Raw genomic sequence first — 19,604 nt, 5'->3', positions numbered from 1 at the left:
ACAATTAAAAACACGTAATATGCAGCAAGTACACATAAATGAGGAGTTTAAAGAGGACTATCTAGTAAAACACAGACAGTGGCAAGTCCAAATGGCCAGGTCTAATATACTTTATATATGTTCTATTCAAAAATGGCGGCTACACATTTATACAGGTCCATAGTTTTGATAAAGAATCAGTGCGAAACGCGCGTCGGGGCGGCCGTTGTGGTCTTGTTGGTCATCTTATTACATCATGGGTAAGATCTGACAAATTGCTTATATGGCTTAGCCTGGTGGAGGTCAATTTGAGACTGTGTATGAGTATAAATATGTGTAGCAGCCATTTTTGAATAGAACATATAAAATATATATAAACCCTGGCCATTTGGACTTATCGCTGTGTATGTTTACTTGATCCTCCTCTATGTGTACTTGTTGCATGTTACATGTTTTTGATTGTAATAAATAAAATGTATTTTATATTACTATTTTGTGAGTGGTTTAGTGAACACCTAGGTATTCATATGTAGCGTGTTATATGGAGTAACCCACTCCTGACTTTTTCCTGATAATTAATGGGGAGACAGATAGCGAGCGATATGTTTCTAGCCATAAACAAATATATATGGTCTTTAAATATTTGTATGTTCATGATAAAAGCAGCAGTAATCCCCAAAATTGAGCAAAATGAACCGTGAAGTAAATAAAAGCTCCTGTAGGAGCAGAAGAATCCCTGCTATTTGCACCCAATTTTATCATTCATTTTAAATACAAGTATAAAAGATACATACCTGTCCTGAAAAGGACACACAGGTCGGAGTCACATTAAAGGGAGGTAATGGTTCTTTTAGATCCCAATAAGTAAATTGTGCTTCCGTTCCATCAGACCATTTGTATAAAGGGGGGAATGACTGGCTTTGAAATCCCGACCAAATATTTTCATTTTCTGTAAAATGAATAAAATCAGTAAAACAACACAAGTGAAGTTTGCTAGAAAAAAAAAACAAACGCTCAAAGAGCTAGCAGTGCACAGAAATTCCACTGGCTACTATTCGTACTTTCCAGGGTGCCCTTTAAAATCTATGAAAAAGAAAACCCAAAAAAACAAAAACTATGTAAGTGGTCAAATTCAGTTAAAAAAAGTTGCACTAAGTTTCAGGCTGCAGACCCCTTAGTATACACTTCGTAACAAGCTCATAGTTTTACACTTTTCTCATGTGTGGCGCACAGTATTACATGCTGGATGTAAGGTCTGTGTGTCCAGGATTCTGCGGCCTTCACTAACTCTCATGTGTTAGCACAGCTTCATTCTTGAATTACTTTTTCCTTCTTCTCCTAGCCATTTTACCAACAGGCACTGATGCTGAGGAGTATGCAGTTTCCCCCTCATTTCTTCTGCTCTCTACACTCATGCACAGCCTGTGTAAATCACTCGGCGACACGCTGATCAGTGCAGTCTGTCTCATCCTCCTTCAATGAATACTTTGGATGCTTTGGCCCCTCTCCATCGTCTGATCTGCCATGTACATCCCCGTTGGTCTCTCTGCTGTTACCTACAACACTGTGGTTAGGAACGGGGAGAGCATATAGCCCACACAGCCAGAAACAGTGTGCTATTGAATCTACATCAGAAGCAACAGCACTGCCAGCTATGTAATGGGGTTACATTTGTTGACACACTGTGTAGAAGCAAAATGGTTAGAAACTTTTAATAAAGTCTATTTAGAAAGCAATTACAAATACAATACAGAATCTTTGAGGACTACCCTCCATCTCTGCTTTAGTAAATGTAAAGAACAATGCTGAGGCATATTTTCTTCCAATAATATTGTACTGCTTCTCTTTTTATCCGGGAAACATGACTAGATTGACAACTTTGACATCAATCCTCTTGTCAATAGGGAAAATATTCCTAAAAAGTCTTACAATGTCGAATTCGATAGTGCCAGACTATATGGAAATACATCCTACTGACCCAGAAAATAGTAACGCCCAGAAGTAAAGGACTATTGATACATTTCCAGGAGGAATTGTGGAGTGATATCCCAAGTGTAGACGCTCTAGTATTATGATCTCATTTGGAATACAATTATTTAGTAGAAAAAGAAATATTAGGCTAGAAAAAAAGAGCTTATTTAAGGCCAAAGACCACTGATAATGCATCATGGAAGACTACGACATTCAAGGTATACAAAATAATATCCGCATTAATATTACATACCGTTCTGAAACTTTGTCACCACCAGTTCAATATCAGCCAGAGAATGGAGGCTGATTAAACTTCCGTTCTCGTTTTGGCAGGACACATCAGCTTCCTGCCATGTGTTAGGCTCCTGTGTCACATAGCAAAACCCGTTGTATGTCGTCCAGTTTGCGGTGCACTCCGTTTCAGAGTAATGCCAATAATCTACACAGACAAGAACCCCAGGGAGGTAATAATACAGATAAGCAAATCAATTAAGATTTTTCTCTTAGGATATATGTTTGTTTTTTTTTCATAAAACAAAAAAGTGGTCATCATTTTTTCCAAGCCCCTTACCCACAGGATCGGATTTTATCTCATTTACTCCCTTCTTACAGACATACGGCAGGGCGGCATCGCATGGAAAGAACTCAAATCGACCAGAGTTCACGTTAAGTTTTCCACAACTTGAACCATCTATAAGTGAAAATGCAGAGATTCCTAGAAAAATAAAAATATCAAGGGTTAATAATGTATTTCTTGGAAGCAGATATGTATCAGACACCAAACTATCAAGTAGCAGAGGACAAGAAGCCGGAATCTCCAGTTACCGGATAAGACTCAGCTCAAGTTCTTTGAATACTATAGCTAATGGGATCATGGTAAAGGTGTATATATACACGTGTGTGTGTGTGTGTGTGTGTGTGTGTGTGTGTGTGTGTGTGTGTGTGTGTGTGTGTGTGTATGTGTATGTGTATGTGTGTGTGTGTGTGTGTGTGTGTGTGTGTGTGTGTGTGTATGTGTATGTGTATGTGTGTGTGTGTATGTGTATGTGTATGTGTGTGTGTGTGTGTGTATACGGTATTTTTCAGACTAAGACACACACCGGTTTTAGAGGAGGAAAATAGAAAAAAAATAAAATGTAGTCATGATGCACTGTTAAGGGGGAGGGGGTCTGCTGCTGACACGGTTATAGGGGTAAAGTCCCCCAATTCTATACTAATATCCCTCATCCTGGTATATATGGCCCCCCTTCCTGTTATACGTGGACCCCATCCCCATCCTGATATGCCTGGCACCCCTCATTCCTCATCCTGGTATGCATGGCACCCCTCATTCCTCATCCTGGTATGCATGGCACCCCTCATTCCTCATCCTGGTATGTATGGCACCCCCCATCCCTCATCCTGGTATACATGGCACCCCCATCCCCATCACGCTACACACAAAAAAATAAATGGCAATACTCACCTTCCTTCCCTCTGCTCCAGCGCTGCGTCCTGCTCTGCTGCCAGCACTCATCTCACTGTGTGAGCTGCGCATGACATCACTGCCATGCGCCCTCACACTGTGAGATGAGCTGCTAGAATAGTCACTGCTCCCCACAATGGGACTATTGGCGTGGGGAGTAGTGACTTCATTCTCCGCGCACACTGTAGCCGCAGCCGTGGCTCCTGCAGTGGCTCGGCGGTCACTCGTGCCCGCTATTAAAGAGCATGGATTGTTCACTCCTCTCCACTTCCATGGGAGTGGGGAGTAGTGAATATTCATGCTCTTTAATAGCGGGCACGCGTGACCGCCGAGCCGCTGCAAGAGCAGGCGGCTGTGGCTACAATGAGCACGCTATTAAGGAGAATGAATATTCAGTGCTCCACACGCCCATGGGAGTGTAGAGAAGTGAATATTAATTTTCTTTAGCAGCAGCTCCTGTCTCCTGTGCTCAGCTTTCCCCACCATCCACAGCCACATGCGGACAATAAGACGCACACCCCCCACACTTTCCTTCAAAATTTTGGAGGAAACAAGAAAGTCTTATATTCCGAAAAATAAAATACGGTATGTTGTAGATCAGGCCCATTTGAGTTCCTCTACCTTCATCCCAGTTGATAAAATTCAAAGGGCTATGGTCTGACCACTGCCAGCCACCACTGGTCTCCAAACGATTAAGGCCAATCCATATGGAATCTGGAAGATCTTGAGTTTCTGCAAAAAAAAATATATATATATTAGTATTATTTATATAATGCCAAAGGCTTACGTGTACTTGAGCTGGAACATTGCCGCCTGTTCCGATAGGCCAATAAATACACCAGGTTTTTTATTTGTATGAATTTGCTATTGAGTTCTGCCCACTTTTTTTTTTGCTTTTTTCTGTTCCATGGGTTGTCAGCGTGCAACCTGTTGGCCTCATCTTAAGGCCTTTAATGCATGAGGTACAAAGTTGGTACAGACTTGTGCTGCCATAGAGAACTTTGTATATATTGTGTCTGATGGAGCATACATTACATTTATTCCAGGGATATACAGAGGTACAGAAAGTACCGCAGATGGCGATTGCCACCATAATACAGTGAATGAGGCCTGTGTGTCCCCATGCAGTACAAAGACCGCACTATAGATCCATGGTAGAGTCTTGTGGGCGCGCTGTGTGCCGCCTTGTGCTGCATTATGTTTTCCCCTTTACTTTGCAGGATGACAACTGGAAAGTTTTCCTGCACACCCGGTTTCCTCTTAAACTGCAAAAACATGGCTAATTACTGGCTAATTGGCGACACCGTGCGCGCAGGGTTGTGAAATAAGTTGGTGCTTTATAAGCAGAAAATAAAACGGTCATGTCCTCAAGAGCAGAACTCCTCGGCTATATTCCTTTCTTTGGGTATAAATAACTACCAGGACATATTTTAATACGTTGCTCCTATAGAGATAAGCAGATTTTAATATTTTATTGATGTACAAAAACCAAATAAAAAATAAAATAAAAGCAAAAGGATTGCATCATAAAGTTTCCATTCACATTTATGGTGCACGGAGGTGATTCCCATGAATGTGACTCACAGGGGAAATTTTTTGAAAATTGAAAATTACACCTCAGAATAAAATGTGACGAGACATGGGAATTTCAATCGGTTTCTTTTTCTATTTCAGTCATGGAGTCCCTACTTCTCTTCATAGAAACTATGGGCAGTATAGAGGACTACATGCTGTTCCAAACAGCCTCTTAAAGGGATCCTGTCACCATGAAAATGCAGTGTATTCTGCAGGCACCAGCTTATAGAGCAGCGGGAGCTGAGCAGATTGATATATAGTTTTGTGAGAAAAGCTTCAGTATAACCTGTGTTTTCATCATTTGAACTACTGCTCTCTCTGGGATTTTGGGTCCAGTGGGCGGAGTGAAAATAAAGAAAGCTGTCAGTCATGGTTAGCACCGCCCACTGGACCAAAAATCCCCAAAAGAGCTGAGGATTAAATAATGAAAACACAGGTTATGCTGAATTTTCTCAGCTTCCGCTGCTCTATAAGGATGCAGCCATTTTTTATTTTTGCTTCATTTCCTCTGCTTCTCCCAAGAACCATAACTTTTTTTTCTACATAGTTGTATGAGGGATTTCTTTTTTTCCTAATGAGATAAGTAGTAGTTCTGAACAACACCAATAATTTTTACCATATAATGAGTGTACTGAAAAACAGGAAAAAAATCCAAGTTGGGGGAAAATGGTGAAAAAACAAAACAATTCACTTCAATGCAACTGAGCTGCAATGCCAAACTACATGTACATAGGCCTGGCACTGATTTTGGAAGAAAGTAGCCATGTTTCTCTAATTCCAAACAACCCCTTTAAAGAGCAGCCCATATTGGGAAACTTTTCAAAGTCATTATTTCCAGTACTAGCCAGAGCTTCTTTTGAAATGATAATGGCTGCCATGGGAAACCGCCAACAAGCTTGTTGACAGATAAGCCAATACAGCTTATTTGAGCTCCTATAACTTATCCAGCGTCGGAGTGAACATTTATTATTATTACTTATAAATAGTCTGTCGATAGTGTAGTGGCTGCTGCTGGGTACTCAAGATTAATACCTATTTATCTGACTAGTGGCCAGCCGGCGGGACCCAGGCGCAGGCAGGCTGGCGGGACCCAGGCGCAGGCAGGCCGGCGGGACCCAGGCGCAGGCAGGCCGGCGGGACCCAGGCGCAGGCAGGCCGGCGGGACCCAGGCGCAGGCAGGCCGGCGGGACCCAGGCGCAGGCAGGCCGGCGGGACCCAGGCGCAGGCAGGCCGGCGGGACCCAGGCGCAGGCAGGCCGGCGGGACCCAGGCGCAGGCAGGCCGGCGGGACCCAGGCGCAGGCAAGCCGGCGGGACCCAGGCGCAGGCAAGCCGGCGGGACCCAGGCGCAGGCAAGCCGGCGGGACCCAGGCGCAGGCAAGCCGGCGGGACCCAGGCGCAGGCAAGCCGGCGGGACCCAGGCGCAGGCAAGCCGGCGGGACCCAGGCGCAGGCAAGCCGGCGGGACCCAGGCGCAGGCAAGCCGGCGGGACTGTGCTAGTCAGCTTGGCAACTGATAAACTCCGCACTCACATCAGCTGATTGGTGGGCGTCTGACACCCGAGACCCTCACCAATCTGAAAACTAGTGGAGCAACCCTTTAAAATATACACATGGAGCTTTTCATTGTGTATAGTTTTAACCAAGTGCATGGTTGCTGTGTGCACATAGCCCTATCCAGCCGTTGCGCACACCCCCGGTCACCTTAAGCTCTCCAACTATGACAGCAATGAAGTGTCCGGGGGGGGGGATTTCTTTGTAATATCTGGTCTAAATATTGAACCATGTGAAGCTGGAACGTAGAAGTCTGCATTGGCCATTCATCGAGTGCACATAGTCTGTCCGATACCTGGACTCTGATTGAACTTTAGCAGAGGGGAAATTCTGCTGTACAAATTGGAGGAGTCTTATGAATGAGATCAGAGAATGAGTCATAGGGAACAATAGTGAATATTCTGCTGTGTAAACACCACTCTGCAGTTGCTTATTAACCAGATAAAGGCAAATAGATCAACACCTCTGTGTTTCCTGTTCAGGAGCCGGAGGTCACCACGTTTATACCGCACCGTGCATAATGCGGATGGGGCCAGTAAACAGGCCCCGCCACTCAATATCTCATATTGAACATACAGTATATTATATTATGGGGGAGAAAATAAACTCTGCAGAGTAGACTTTTCAAATTCAAGATTTGAGTAGCTAAAAGTATTTTATGTGGTCTCAGTCCTCACTGTAAGGCTAGAAACGTCTGAACCAAACGGGCTGTCCTACAAGTAATAGGACTATATAGAGTTTGAAGAATATGACTGCTTTGTGAGAAAAACAGCACCACCCCTGTCCATAGGTTGTGTCTGGTATTGCAGCTCAGAACCATTCACTTCTACAGAACCAAAAACATTTGACATTTCTCTAACAAATCAGACAAAACATTAGACAAAACATTACATTATTTTTTAACCCCATCCCAATTGGGCGATTTTCTGCTTTTGCTTTTTTTCCTCCCTTTATTACGAAAGCTATAACTCTATATAATAGGAGTTTCACTTTTTGTATTGAAGGACATATATAACATAGGAGGACCTGATTTTTACGGGACAAGTTGCAGTTTTGAATGGCACCATTCATTTTATCATTCAATGTACTTGAAAATGGGAAAAAAAAAATAATCCAAATGTGATAAATCTGCAAGAAAAACCCCCCAAAAAACGTAATTCCGGAATCATTTTCGCAGTGTTCATGATTTAGTAAAAATGACTCGTGAACATGGATTCTCCAGGTCAGTACGATCACAAAGATTCCAGACTTGAATAATATATATATATATATATATTTTTTTTTAAGTGCTGAAATTTTTTTCCCCCAGAAATCCTATAGAGCCAAACAAAATTATTTTGCCTGTGTTGCCATTTCCCAAGATCTGTAATGTTTTCATTTTTCTGTCAAAAGAGCTGTAAAATGGCTTGTTTTTTCGCGCGATGAGCAGGCTTATTTTATTGATATATTGGAGTATTTTGGAGTATATATTGATATATTTTGGAGTACATACAACGTTTTGATAGTTTCTTATTGCATTTTTTTTTCCTGGAGTTGCAGCCTGTTCCAGCGCTTACCCTGTACCACTGGTCTATGCCTCTGGGTCTCACCCTTGACACATGGGAAGTAGCCAAAAATGTCTGCGGTAAGAAAAATCATTGAGCACAACAATGACCACTTCACCCAGTAACCGGTGTGTCGAGGACGAGACTGTAAGGTACAAGTCAATGGGGAACATGGCAAGCACCAAAAATGGACCTGCAGGAGTTTTGTCGAGGGGAGTATACGTTTTTTCCCCCATTACTTTTACCAGGCCCGGGTCCTTTTAAAGTATAATTTTTATTGATGGGACAATGGGATGTAACTTTTCACAGTAAGGAACTTTTAAATGATTAGTAAGTTACTTATATGCCTTTCTGACACATTTGTAAAATTCTAAATAAAATTGCCAACCACTTTAAAAAAATATAAATTCAACCACCACTAGAGGGAGCTATACTGTACTCACTAAAACAATACACAGTACACATATAGTTACATATACACTGTATACACACAATATCACATAACAGAACTCACCAATGATGTACTGTAGCTCTTCTGGACTGGATACGCTCAGTAAATTGGCACCTTGGCTTTGGCACGATATATACGCTTCCTTCCACTTCAGGACAGTGTTTGCATTGAACTGGTAACATTGCTGGAGCGCTAAATTCGGGGTCCAAGAGCCATTACATCCACTCACTACAGGGGAACATTGCAAGTAAGAAATCATTAGTATACAACAACTTGATAACTTTCTTCTGACTTATTTCAGCAGTTGTTCCCCCTTAGTATTGTGAATGGTGGAAGTCGTGTTATCTACTGTATATCAATGTGATACCTTTCAATGTATTCCTGTCTGTGATGATACGGAGACTGCTGAAAAGTCTGCCACACAGGACAGGAAAGCTAAAATTAGGTCTAGAGGCTAATGTGAAAATTGCAAGATTTCTGAGTTGTTGTTTTTTAATGAATATAGATAGTGATATGAAAAATGTAAAAAATATCCTGGATATTAAACTATATCCAGTAAAACTACAGGTGCATCTCACAAAATTAGAATATCATCAAAAAGTTAATTTATTTCAGTTCTTCCTTCAATACAAAAAGTGAAACTCATTATATAGAGTCATTACAGAGTGCTCTATTTCATGTGTTTATTTCTGTTAATGTTGATGATTATGGCTTACAGCCAATGAAAACACAAAAGTCATTATTTCAGTAAATTAGAATACTTCATAACAACAGCTTGAAAAATGATTTTAAAATCTGAAATGTCCTACTGAAATGTCTGTTTAGTAAATACACTCAATACTTGGTCGGGCTCCTTTTGCATCAATTACTGCATCAATGCAGCAATGTGGCATGGAGGCGATCAGCCTGTGGCACTGCTGAGGTGTTATGGAAGCCCAGGTTGCTTTGATAGCAGCCTTCAGCTCGTCTGCATTGTTGGGTCTGGGGTCTCTCATCTTCCTCTTGACAATACCCCATAGATTCTCTATAATAGATTCTCTATGGGGTTAAGGTCAGGCGAGTTTGCAGCCAATCAAGCACAGTGATACTGTTGTGTGTAAACCAGGTATTGGTACTTTTGGCAGTGTGGACAGGGGCCAAGTCCTGCTGGAGAACGAAATTTCCATCTCCAAAAAGCTTGTCGGCAGAGGGAAGCATGAAGTGCTCTAAAATGTCCTGGTAGACAGCTGCACTGACTTTGGTCTTGATAAAACACAGTGGACCTACACCAGCAGATGACATGGCTCCCCAAACCATCACTGATTGTGGAAACTTCACACTAGACCTCAAGCAGCTTGGATTGTGGCCTCTGCACTCTTCCTCCAGACTCTGGGGCCTTGTGCAGTATGTCAATGACTGCCTTCTGGACATCTGCCAAGTCAGCAGTTTTCCCCATGATTGTGGAGCCTACTGAAACAGACTAAGGGACCTTTTTAAACACTTAGGAAGCCTGTGCAAGTGTTTTTTGTTAAATCATTTACTGAGATAATGACTTTTGTGTTTTCATAATCATCAACATTAACAGAAATAAACACTTGGAATACATCACTGTTTGTAATGACTCTATATAATATGAGTTTCAATTTTTGTATTGAAGGAAGAACTGAAATAAATTAACTTTTTGATGATATTCTAATTTTGTGAGATGCACCTATATATGACTCATAAGGGACTTTCCAGCAGTTTTAACGGTCCAATGAATGCTAATGTTCAGGAATTAAAGGACCGGTACCTAGATCTCTATTTTGATCTATACACCAAAGAAAGTAACAGATCGAACCTGGCTTTAAACAGTTTCCCAAAAGAACATGGTCATCAAAGTTTTCGGAGGTCACGCACCACTCCTGATCTTCATTATCATCATGAATACAGTCATGATACCACTTCTCCTTATAAAGGAATGGAAATTCACAGGGTCTTCCAGAAGAATTCCCCCCTGTCGTATACACAACTGAAAAAAGAAAAAAAGCAAAATGCTTAAAAATGATTAAAAGGGAAAATAATAATAAATAAAAATCGCTGATTTTACATTTGCTCATATACGTACAGTATGGCATTGCTTCCAGGTAGCATATAGACTTCTATAATTTATAGCATCCCTGCATGCCCCTCTGTGCGCAGGACAATATTGTCCATCCAGAGCCTCCGGATTAATGAACAAAAGGCCAGAACTACGGTGAAATCTGCACACAGATAAAGTAATGGGACAGAGAGAAAGTACTCGACTTTTTCCAGTAGTCCTATAGAGAATGAATGAAGCGACGTTCGGGCTTCCAACCTGTTGCTCCACTGAACAAAGTGTTAATGAAGTTTCAGAACACTTATGACTTGTAACAGATGAGAAGTTTTGATCGGTGGGGGTCCAGCTGTTAAGACCTCAACATAACACTAAAATGAGGGGACAGAAGCGTTCAGGCAAGGGCTACTTTCCTAGAAGTTCTCAAAAACAAGTCTGTGGCCAACTGCAGTTTCGGGGGAGAGAAGAGCTAGGCTGAGGCCGTCAGCTTCTGGTTCTACCCCACGTTCCCCAATCAATCAAAACTGCTCTACAACACGTCAAAAGTTTTCTTTAAAGTGCAGTTATACTTCAACTCTGGGGCTGCACACAGACTTGCAGGTACAGGAAGCGTCACCGTTGCCAGACATGCTGATCGGAGGAGGAACAGAAAAAAAAAAAAAACACAACAACAGCTTGTGCAAGAATTTGCAGAAAATACAAATTATATTACTGAAGAAATTCAGAAAAGAAAAAAAGTAATGGAAAGAGAAAAGAAATATGCGGCTGTCGCGGCACAATATGTACTTACCGTGAGCTGCACAAAGTGCTGCATGTCACAGTGCAATCAGCTCTTCCCTTCAATTGTGCACAAATTCCCATATTATCTTATCTATCCATCCATCCATCCATAGTAAGGCTGCAGATAGGCAAATCGTGGATGGGAGGTATGTGTCCCTGAGGTGCCAAGCCTCGGTGATGTAGGACCTGGATAAGGATGCTCCAACACACATAGTGCTGAGAGGTATGTTAATGGGCCCGGATTATGGGTCCAGGTTTTACGAGCAGCTGAAAGAACTGGGTGGGATTGGCTGCTCACGTACCTCCAGTCCAGGTCTTGAATGGTCTGATTACAGGCAGCTGGGGCTGTCTCACTCTGTCTGTGTGTTTTGCAAGGTGAGGAGGCCTTACATCTGCTGCTCAGACCTGCTAGAGTCAGAGGAAAGCACCTGCATTTAAACAGCCGAGGCCGTGCTGTATATGGACTGGTTATTTTTAAATTTTGTTCCATTATACCTTTTTGTACCTGGAAGAGGCTGTTTAAATTTGTTATCCTGACTGGTTTATGGACATTTAATAAACCATCAGTTTGTTGGCACCGACGAACTGCATCCCTGCGTGTGAAGCTGGGTCTACCACAGAGCCACATACATACATACATACACACGGCGTCTCCTCTTTGCCTTTCTCCGCCGACAACCACTTGCTGGTAGGGAGAAGCTAAGAGGATCTGAGGACTGCAAGTGCACCCCCCACCCACCAGTGCACTTGCAAAGCTAATCTGCATATGAATAAAAGTCGAATTTCAGAACAAGGAGGAATCAGATAGGGGGCAAAATAGGTATCCCTGGAAGTGTTTTACAGAGCCCCATCCTGCAGTACATGTGTTTGCCTAGGGGAAAATGTTACTGACAGATTCCCTTTAAGGGGATAATGGATCGATTGCAAAAAGACAATAGGAAAAAAAAAAAAAAAACAAAACGATTGCAAAATGGATGCTAAAGGTAAGGTGAAAAAAAACAAACTGAAGTGATCAGGGCAGAAAAAGAGCAATGCATCTTATCGGATCTGAGAACGCAGAACAACTAACCGGTAGCAAGAAAAGCCTACCCACATAGCAGGCATGGAAAATCACATCATCAGCTGCAGTTACTCAATTATCTATGTATCCAAGTAATTGTGATGTTGTTTTTTTCTTACCAACAGGCACAATGTAATAATATTTGCTTGTAACGAATGGAAAAACTTCTGGTTAATTATAAGGTCCCTGCAGAGTCACAGGATATCTGTGGTCAGAGGGGAGGTCGGCAGGAATGTGACCGCAGCCTACACCCTCCACACCTTACTCTTGTCCCTTAACTCAACCATAACCACGCTTCTTCTCCACCCACAGGTGAGGATAACGCAGGTCCAATACTATTAAAGGGATCCTGACATTCATGCTCAAGCCACACGCAGCAAAGATCAGGCACTTGCTGCATTATTGAAAGACCCGTCAGTCTAGCGGAGCGGGGTGGGAGAAGCCACAGGGTACCGGCCTCAGACTAGTCAGCCAAGACACACAAACTGCAACCGGCTTTTCAAGGCAAGTTCACTCAGACGCCGCAACATTTCATATTAAAACATGCAATAATGCAAAAACAGTCAGACTCTGATTAAAGGAGTTGTGTGGCTTTGGGGCACGAGTCTGCAGTCATCCTATGTGACTGCAGACTTGTGAAGCCTCACCACACGCGCACTGTGAAGATTCTCCGATGCCAGGAGCAACAGGCGCATGACCGCAAGTATGCGATTTTCACACATACGGTCACATGCCAACTAGACGTGTGCGGCCTCACTCAATACAAGTGTATTGACACGTCTAGTGGGAATGTGACCAGAAATATGCAAATCGCATACTCGCCAGCAAAGCACCAGAGAATCCTCACTGCGTGCTCAATGTGAGGATTCACAAGTCTGCAGTCACATAGACTGCAGACTTGTACCCCATGGCCAGAAAACTCCTTTAAACAAGTTGAGCCTAATAATATTTCCTAAATAATGCAGAAACTTCAAAGACATACAAATAGGGAATTTAGATTGTAAGCACCAATGGGGACAGAGATGACAATATCTGTAAAGCGCGTAAAATGTAAATTTTACCGATAAAGCACCATAAATACTTGAGGCATCATAGTCATGTTCCCCATTGGGAATATATGCTTGTATATGTCCATATGTAATTCTAATTGTAAGAAATTTCCAATAATCTGGGCAGCTTGGAATCCAAACTTTGGAGGAGACATTTACATTTATCAATAATGTAAATATCACTCGGATCATCCAGAACCTCCGACAATTCAGACCATGGCAATGACAGATTACTTTGTACAGTATGACTGTATATAATGTATCTGTTATTGCCGCATTCTGAATTATCAGAGGTTCTGGACCATCGGAGTGATATTTACTGTATTGATAAACGCATAATGTGTCATCCAAAGTTTGGATTCCAAACTGTCCAGATTATTGGAAGTTCCAGACAGTTGGAATGACACTTTACTTTATACGGTACAACTATATATAATGTAAGTCATTACTATGGTCTGGAATTTCTGATAAAATCCATTATTCACATTTCCGTTTGCCTGTTCCTATAAGTGATCTTTTGCATCAGTTTTGCACATGGAAGCAGATGGGCCTCACTGATTATTATGGGATCCGTTTTTTCCCCACAACTTAAAAAAAAAAAAAATCCTGCAAACAAAACTTTTTCTTTCATTCTAAAAAACAAAACAAAAAAAAACCCACCAGAACGGAGGCCGATCCCATAATAATCCATCGGGGCCCTGACATCACTGATGGATCACTTAGTCCACAGAATGTCCAAACGGAAATGTGACCGTAGCCTGAATCCTGTTTTTTTTTGGGATCTGATTGTCCTCGAGCACAGTGGAGAGGGGGGCGGTATGTCTGTCGCTCACCATTGGGCAGCATTATTTTGGTCGGTGGCATGACTCAGCTGTATGACATCGGCTTCTAAAAGGTCTTCAGGTAGAAGAGGGCTACAGACAGGGGGAAAGAAAGATGTCCATCGATGTTCCAAGTTTTTAAAGAGGAAGATGCTTGAGGAAATAGCAAAGATTTTTTTTCTTGAGGCCTCTTTTTTAACATTTCCCGAGCACTATTCCAATGTTTTAATCTGCCGCCGACTGTTTTTGAGTGTATACTGCCATTTACTCCATTCACCAATAAATAAACCACCAGCGTTCTTTCAAGCAACCTTTGCAACAAGAACCTGATGAAAATAAAACCATAAATAGGTAAAGAAAACACATTTTACAGGTTCCTCATTCCTCACATGGGCTGGTAGTTTATTCAGTATCAGTGGATGCTGTGTTGTGGAGTCTCGTTACTTTACTTTCGGTGGAAACTAATTTTCCTTGGGGTGTAGAAATTCCCCTATCGGTTCGTTCGAGCACTTCCAGTTTAAAAAAAAAAAAAAAAAAAAAAAAACTTGGAAGGGAAGCATGTCAAACATTTTCAACTACAGATTCCAGGATCTGAGAAGTGTACTCGAAGGCATAGCAACTTCTTCTATCTTCACTCCAAAAATTTGGTCCACAACTTAACAAGGAGCAATTTCAGTTTCGTAAAGGGAACCTGTCGGCTTATTTATGCTGCCCGAATCATGAGGAGCATGAATCAGGAGGAAACTGCTTCATTACAAACATACAGTATAGGTTTTACTCTGAAAAGATGCTGGGAAAATCATAGCTAACAAGGCCAACAGGCCTAGACCAAGAGGAGGGTCCCCGCTGACTTCTCCCTGCCGGCTCAGCTAGACTGAACAGACTCTTCCTAACCACACACATAGGGTATAACCTGTCAGTGTAGCTGAGCGGGCAGGAAGACGTCAGCAGGGACCTGCCTCTTGGACTTGGCATCTATGCCTTGCTAGCTATGATTTTCCCTGCAGTGTTTCAGAGTAAAACATAAACTATAAGATTGTAATGAAGCAGCTGCCTCCCGATTCGTGCTCCTCATGATTCGGGCAGCATAAATAAACCGACAGGTTCCCTTTACGACACTGAAATTTTTCTAAAAGACATACAGCACTACTTTGATTTTTAATTGTAGTTGCAGACCCTTAACCCAGTTATAATCTGCATTGATTTTATATAATAAAAGAATACATCCGCCCAAAACATTTCCAATTCTTGCTTTATTTTTCTGTGTGTATAATAAACAGATGAAACCATTGCAGGAGAGGAGACTGATGTCAAAGTACACACTCATTTTTGGCAAACCTTTTGAGTTATATATTATATATCCATTCCTTAATTTAGATTTACTATTGAAGGAAACCGGTAATGTAATAAATGGCATCTGATGTGCAGCAGGTTATAGAGCCAGAAGAGCTGAACAGATTGATATAAAGGTTTGTAGGGGAAAAAAAAAATCTGTATTACTTCCTTTATTCATGTAAATCCCTGTTCATTCTCGTTCTAGGAGTCCGGTGGGAGGTCCTAATCAGTGATTAACAGCTACCTCTACAAGCATAGTCATAGATGAAAGCTGTCATCACTGACTAGTACCACCTATGGATTACTAAGCACAGAAAGAACAGGCATTTAAAAGAATATAATACAAGGCATACTAAATCTTTTTCCCACCAAACCTTATTTAAATCTGATCAACTTTTTTTTTTCTAGATCAGACACCTACTTGATAGGAAGTTTACATAATATATTTATGCTTGCCTACAGCTGCCACTAGAGGGAGCCCATGAGCTTACTGCATACTGATAATATAGTGAGTGACAAAATAAAACTGTATACAATGGGCTCCCTCTAGTGGTTCCTAAAGGCAGCAAAAGTTCATTATCATTTATCCTTATGTCTAAGCATAGGATTTATGGTTCCGGACAACAAAGTTTCCAGTCGACAAAGATAAGTCCTTATATTGAACAGGGTACTAAAAAGTAAACATTTACTTTAAAGAGGGTTTTCAGCTAAACAAAAATATATGTAGAAGATCCTTAAATAGAAAGTCCTATTGGGCCAGGGACTGTTACTTTGCTAGCCGCTCCATTCGGGGTCCTGGCTTCCAGTCTCGTGCTTGATACAGGACAGGGCATGGAGTTAAAGGGGCTGGCTGAGTATATTTCAATAGCTAGGTCAGCCTCCTACTTTAATATATAGACAGGAAGGGGGGCTCTTTAAGACTGCATTAACACTGCACTCCTTGCATGGTGTTTCTTAAGGAAGGATGAGCTTTATAATTAATACTAAAAATGCATTAAAACGTCAGCTTTAATTGTGAACTATTAAGCTCCAAAATGCAGGTAACATTCATCCAGAAGCACATTTTTGAGAAACCTCATGCATTTATGTAAGGGTAACCACAGCCGGCTTCTAAACCACAAGTGTGAAGTTCACAAAAAACAGCTACCGGAGACAGAACAAGTGAACGGCAGATCACCTACCCATAAAGCTCACCCACATGTACACAGACGTCTAATAACCCGACTATAGAAATAGGGTGCATGCAATAAATCGCACTGCAAACAAGAGACGACTGCCAGAAAAAGGAATGAATGTAACAGTACCAGAAACACTGATACTGTGCAATGACACGCTGTAAGTCCGGGCAGCAATGTGTAGTCTGCTTCAGTGTCCCTGTGCTCCTCTGTTAGCAGCATGGAACAGCGCACAGTTCGGACCAGTAACACAACCATGTCGCTGGTCCAAACTGTCAATCTTCAGGAGCGCACTGCCCCCTAGTAAGCAGGAAGCTGAAAGGCAGAGGAGCACGCTCACGAATATTGAAACGGAGATAAACCCTTTAAATGTTCCATATAGCAACATAAGTTAGATCAGGATCAGGTGAAAGTTTGAGAAGATTTTGGCTTAAGGTTTATTTTTTTCCTTCTGTGCTGTCATTCGTATGATTTTAGAATTGTTTCATATGGGGCTTATCCCATCAAGATATTGTCCATTTTTGATCAGGCCGAATGCTGCTGCCTTTACTGGCTCTCATGTATCATCATAGCTTCATTCCTGGAGTGATTTTACCTTCCACAGATCATGAAGGATTGTGTGCTTTCCTTCCCTATTTACAGTCTGAATGAGCTGTCCTCTGTAATAATATGAATGCTTCCAGCCCCCTGGCTCCGCTCTGATTTGAAATTTTTTATTTCAATGTCGCCATTCAGTGCTGCCTTCATATTCTCTTATTTATAAGAATAGAATGCTGCTGTCTTCACTAGCTCTTATGTATCAGCATAGCTTCATTCCTGGAATAATTTTACAACTCAAAGGATTGTATGCTTTCCTCCCTCTCTACAGCCCAAGTGTCCTCACTTAGAAAAGGGATGGAGAAACCCGAAAAGTAAGAGCTTTGATGAATTTGCAGAGCAGCTCGCTACGTGAAAGACAGGGGGCGTAACTATAATGGGTGCGGGGGTTGCAAATCGCATCCCGGTGCCTGGAGCCTAAGGAGCCCAAAATTTCCCTTTGGCCCATATGAAAAGACTATTATTCTTAAAGACCTGTGATAGATTTTGCATTGGGGCCCACAAGCTTCAAGTTACACCACTGGTGAAAGACTAAGGCTTGTCATTGACGACCATGGGGGGCGGATTACCAAGCGTTTACGCTGCGTAAATTCCACAGCATAAAAGCTTGGAAAAAGCATAGTGGGCACACAGCCTTATGCTGCGCTCAAAAATCCGCAGCATGTCCATTAATTTTGTGGACATGCAGCGTAATCGCCGCCATTGACTTGCATTGAAACGCATAATATCTGTGTCAGTACATTTGTACACACGGATATTATGCGTTTCAATGTGCGGATGGTACCCAAGTCTGGAGGAGAGGAGACTCTCATCCAGACCTGGGTACCATAGAAACTGTAAAAAAAAGAATTTAAAATAAAAAATAAAGATTATACTCACCTTCCGATGTCCTCCTGGTGTTTTGTCCGCTCCGTCCGGTCTCTTGCATTGCTCGCGCTGTTATGAAGGACCTGCCATGACGTCACTGAGTCATGTGACCCATCACATGACTCAATGACGTCACCGCAGGTCCTTCACAACAGCGCGAGCCGCCCAACACACCGGACGCGGCAGAGAGAACACCGGGAGGACAACGGAAGGTGAGTATAATCTTAATTTTTTACCATTCTTCTTCTTTTTTAACTAACTTGGTCACACTACTATAAATCCATGCCGGTTGCATGGATTTATATTGTGTGAACAAGTTGTCAAGCACTTTTCCAAGTGATGCTAAAATCGCCTGGAAAAGCGCTTGATAACCCGCATGCGGAAATGCATGTGAAGAACGCTTGACAAACGCTTCTACCTGGCGGGAAAAAAGCATGTAAAAAATGCATGCGTTTTTCCTGCCAGGGAGAAGCGTAAAAAAATATGCAGCATTTCTGCATCGTGGGCACTAGGCCTAACAAGCTGCAGCAACAAACTGGTAGGAGATAATGCAAACATCTTGTACAGAGTCTTTAAGGAACTAGTAAGTAGTGTTGAGCCACCCCCGTAGTGTTCGAGATCGGTTCGGTTCGTCGAACACCCGTGTGTTCGCCGAACTGTTCGTCGAACACCTTCGAACACCGTTAAAACCAATGGCAGGCAAACAAAAACACATAGAAACACATAGAAAACACCTTCAAAGGTGTCCAAAAGCTGACAAACTGCTCAGAAGACATAACTAACACATGGAAAAGTGACAAGTACATATAGTCATGCGAAAATAAAAGAGGTGGAGGAGTAAAAGGAGGGGGAGACACAGATATAGGCATGTCATGCCCTTCTAAAATCCAAAAAGTGAGAAGCCGACACGGCCAGTCCGTTCCTGCCCGTGCCACCTCCGTGTCGCCGGGTTTGTGCCAGAGCCGCGGTGGACCCTGACGGCCAGCCCCCCTCTCCTAATACTGGTGCCTGTCCGCTGGTGGGTCGAGCCCCCCGCGGTGGGGGGGTGGGGGGGGGGGGGGGGGAGTAACATCTGCAGAAGAAAGACCATCTTCCAGCCAAACTAAGATGTCTACTTCTTTTCGTGGACAATGTGATACGATCCCTTTGTTACAGACACGCCCATCGCTACAAATTCCAGATGAGGCACAAAAACAGCAGGTGCTTCAGCGGATATCAAGTGCTCCTTCAAGTGGGCTCTCCTCCACCTCAACTTCAACATCACAAATACTCCAGTCCTCAGAGGTGTCACCCCAATCGCACTTGCTTCCTCACAGCTCCCAAGTCTC

General features: G+C 42.4%; 1 protein-coding gene across 1 annotated transcript in view; it reads right to left on the bottom strand.

The window, feature by feature from the left end:
- LY75 (lymphocyte antigen 75) overlaps positions 1-19,604 on the bottom strand; it is a 100,591-nt gene that overhangs the window by 63,125 nt on the left and 17,862 nt on the right. Inside the window, exons 3-8 of the mRNA XM_073647081.1 lie at positions 10,356-10,526; positions 8,600-8,764; positions 4,037-4,147; positions 2,522-2,665; positions 2,204-2,389; positions 774-928 (exon numbers count right to left, since the gene is read on the bottom strand). Of these exons, the coding sequence (XP_073503182.1) occupies positions 774-928; positions 2,204-2,389; positions 2,522-2,665; positions 4,037-4,147; positions 8,600-8,764; positions 10,356-10,526 (932 nt within the window). The remainder of the gene's footprint in view (positions 1-773; positions 929-2,203; positions 2,390-2,521; positions 2,666-4,036; positions 4,148-8,599; positions 8,765-10,355; positions 10,527-19,604) is intronic.

Source organism: Phyllobates terribilis, unplaced genomic scaffold (genome assembly GCF_046119375.1).
Source record: "Phyllobates terribilis strain yellow unplaced genomic scaffold, ASM4611937v1 Scaffold_9__5_contigs__length_417890890, whole genome shotgun sequence".
In the NCBI taxonomy this organism is placed as follows: Eukaryota; Metazoa; Chordata; class Amphibia; order Anura; family Dendrobatidae; genus Phyllobates; species Phyllobates terribilis.
Note: the sequence above shows the minus strand (reverse complement) of the source record. Positions and strands in the feature narration are given on the sequence as shown.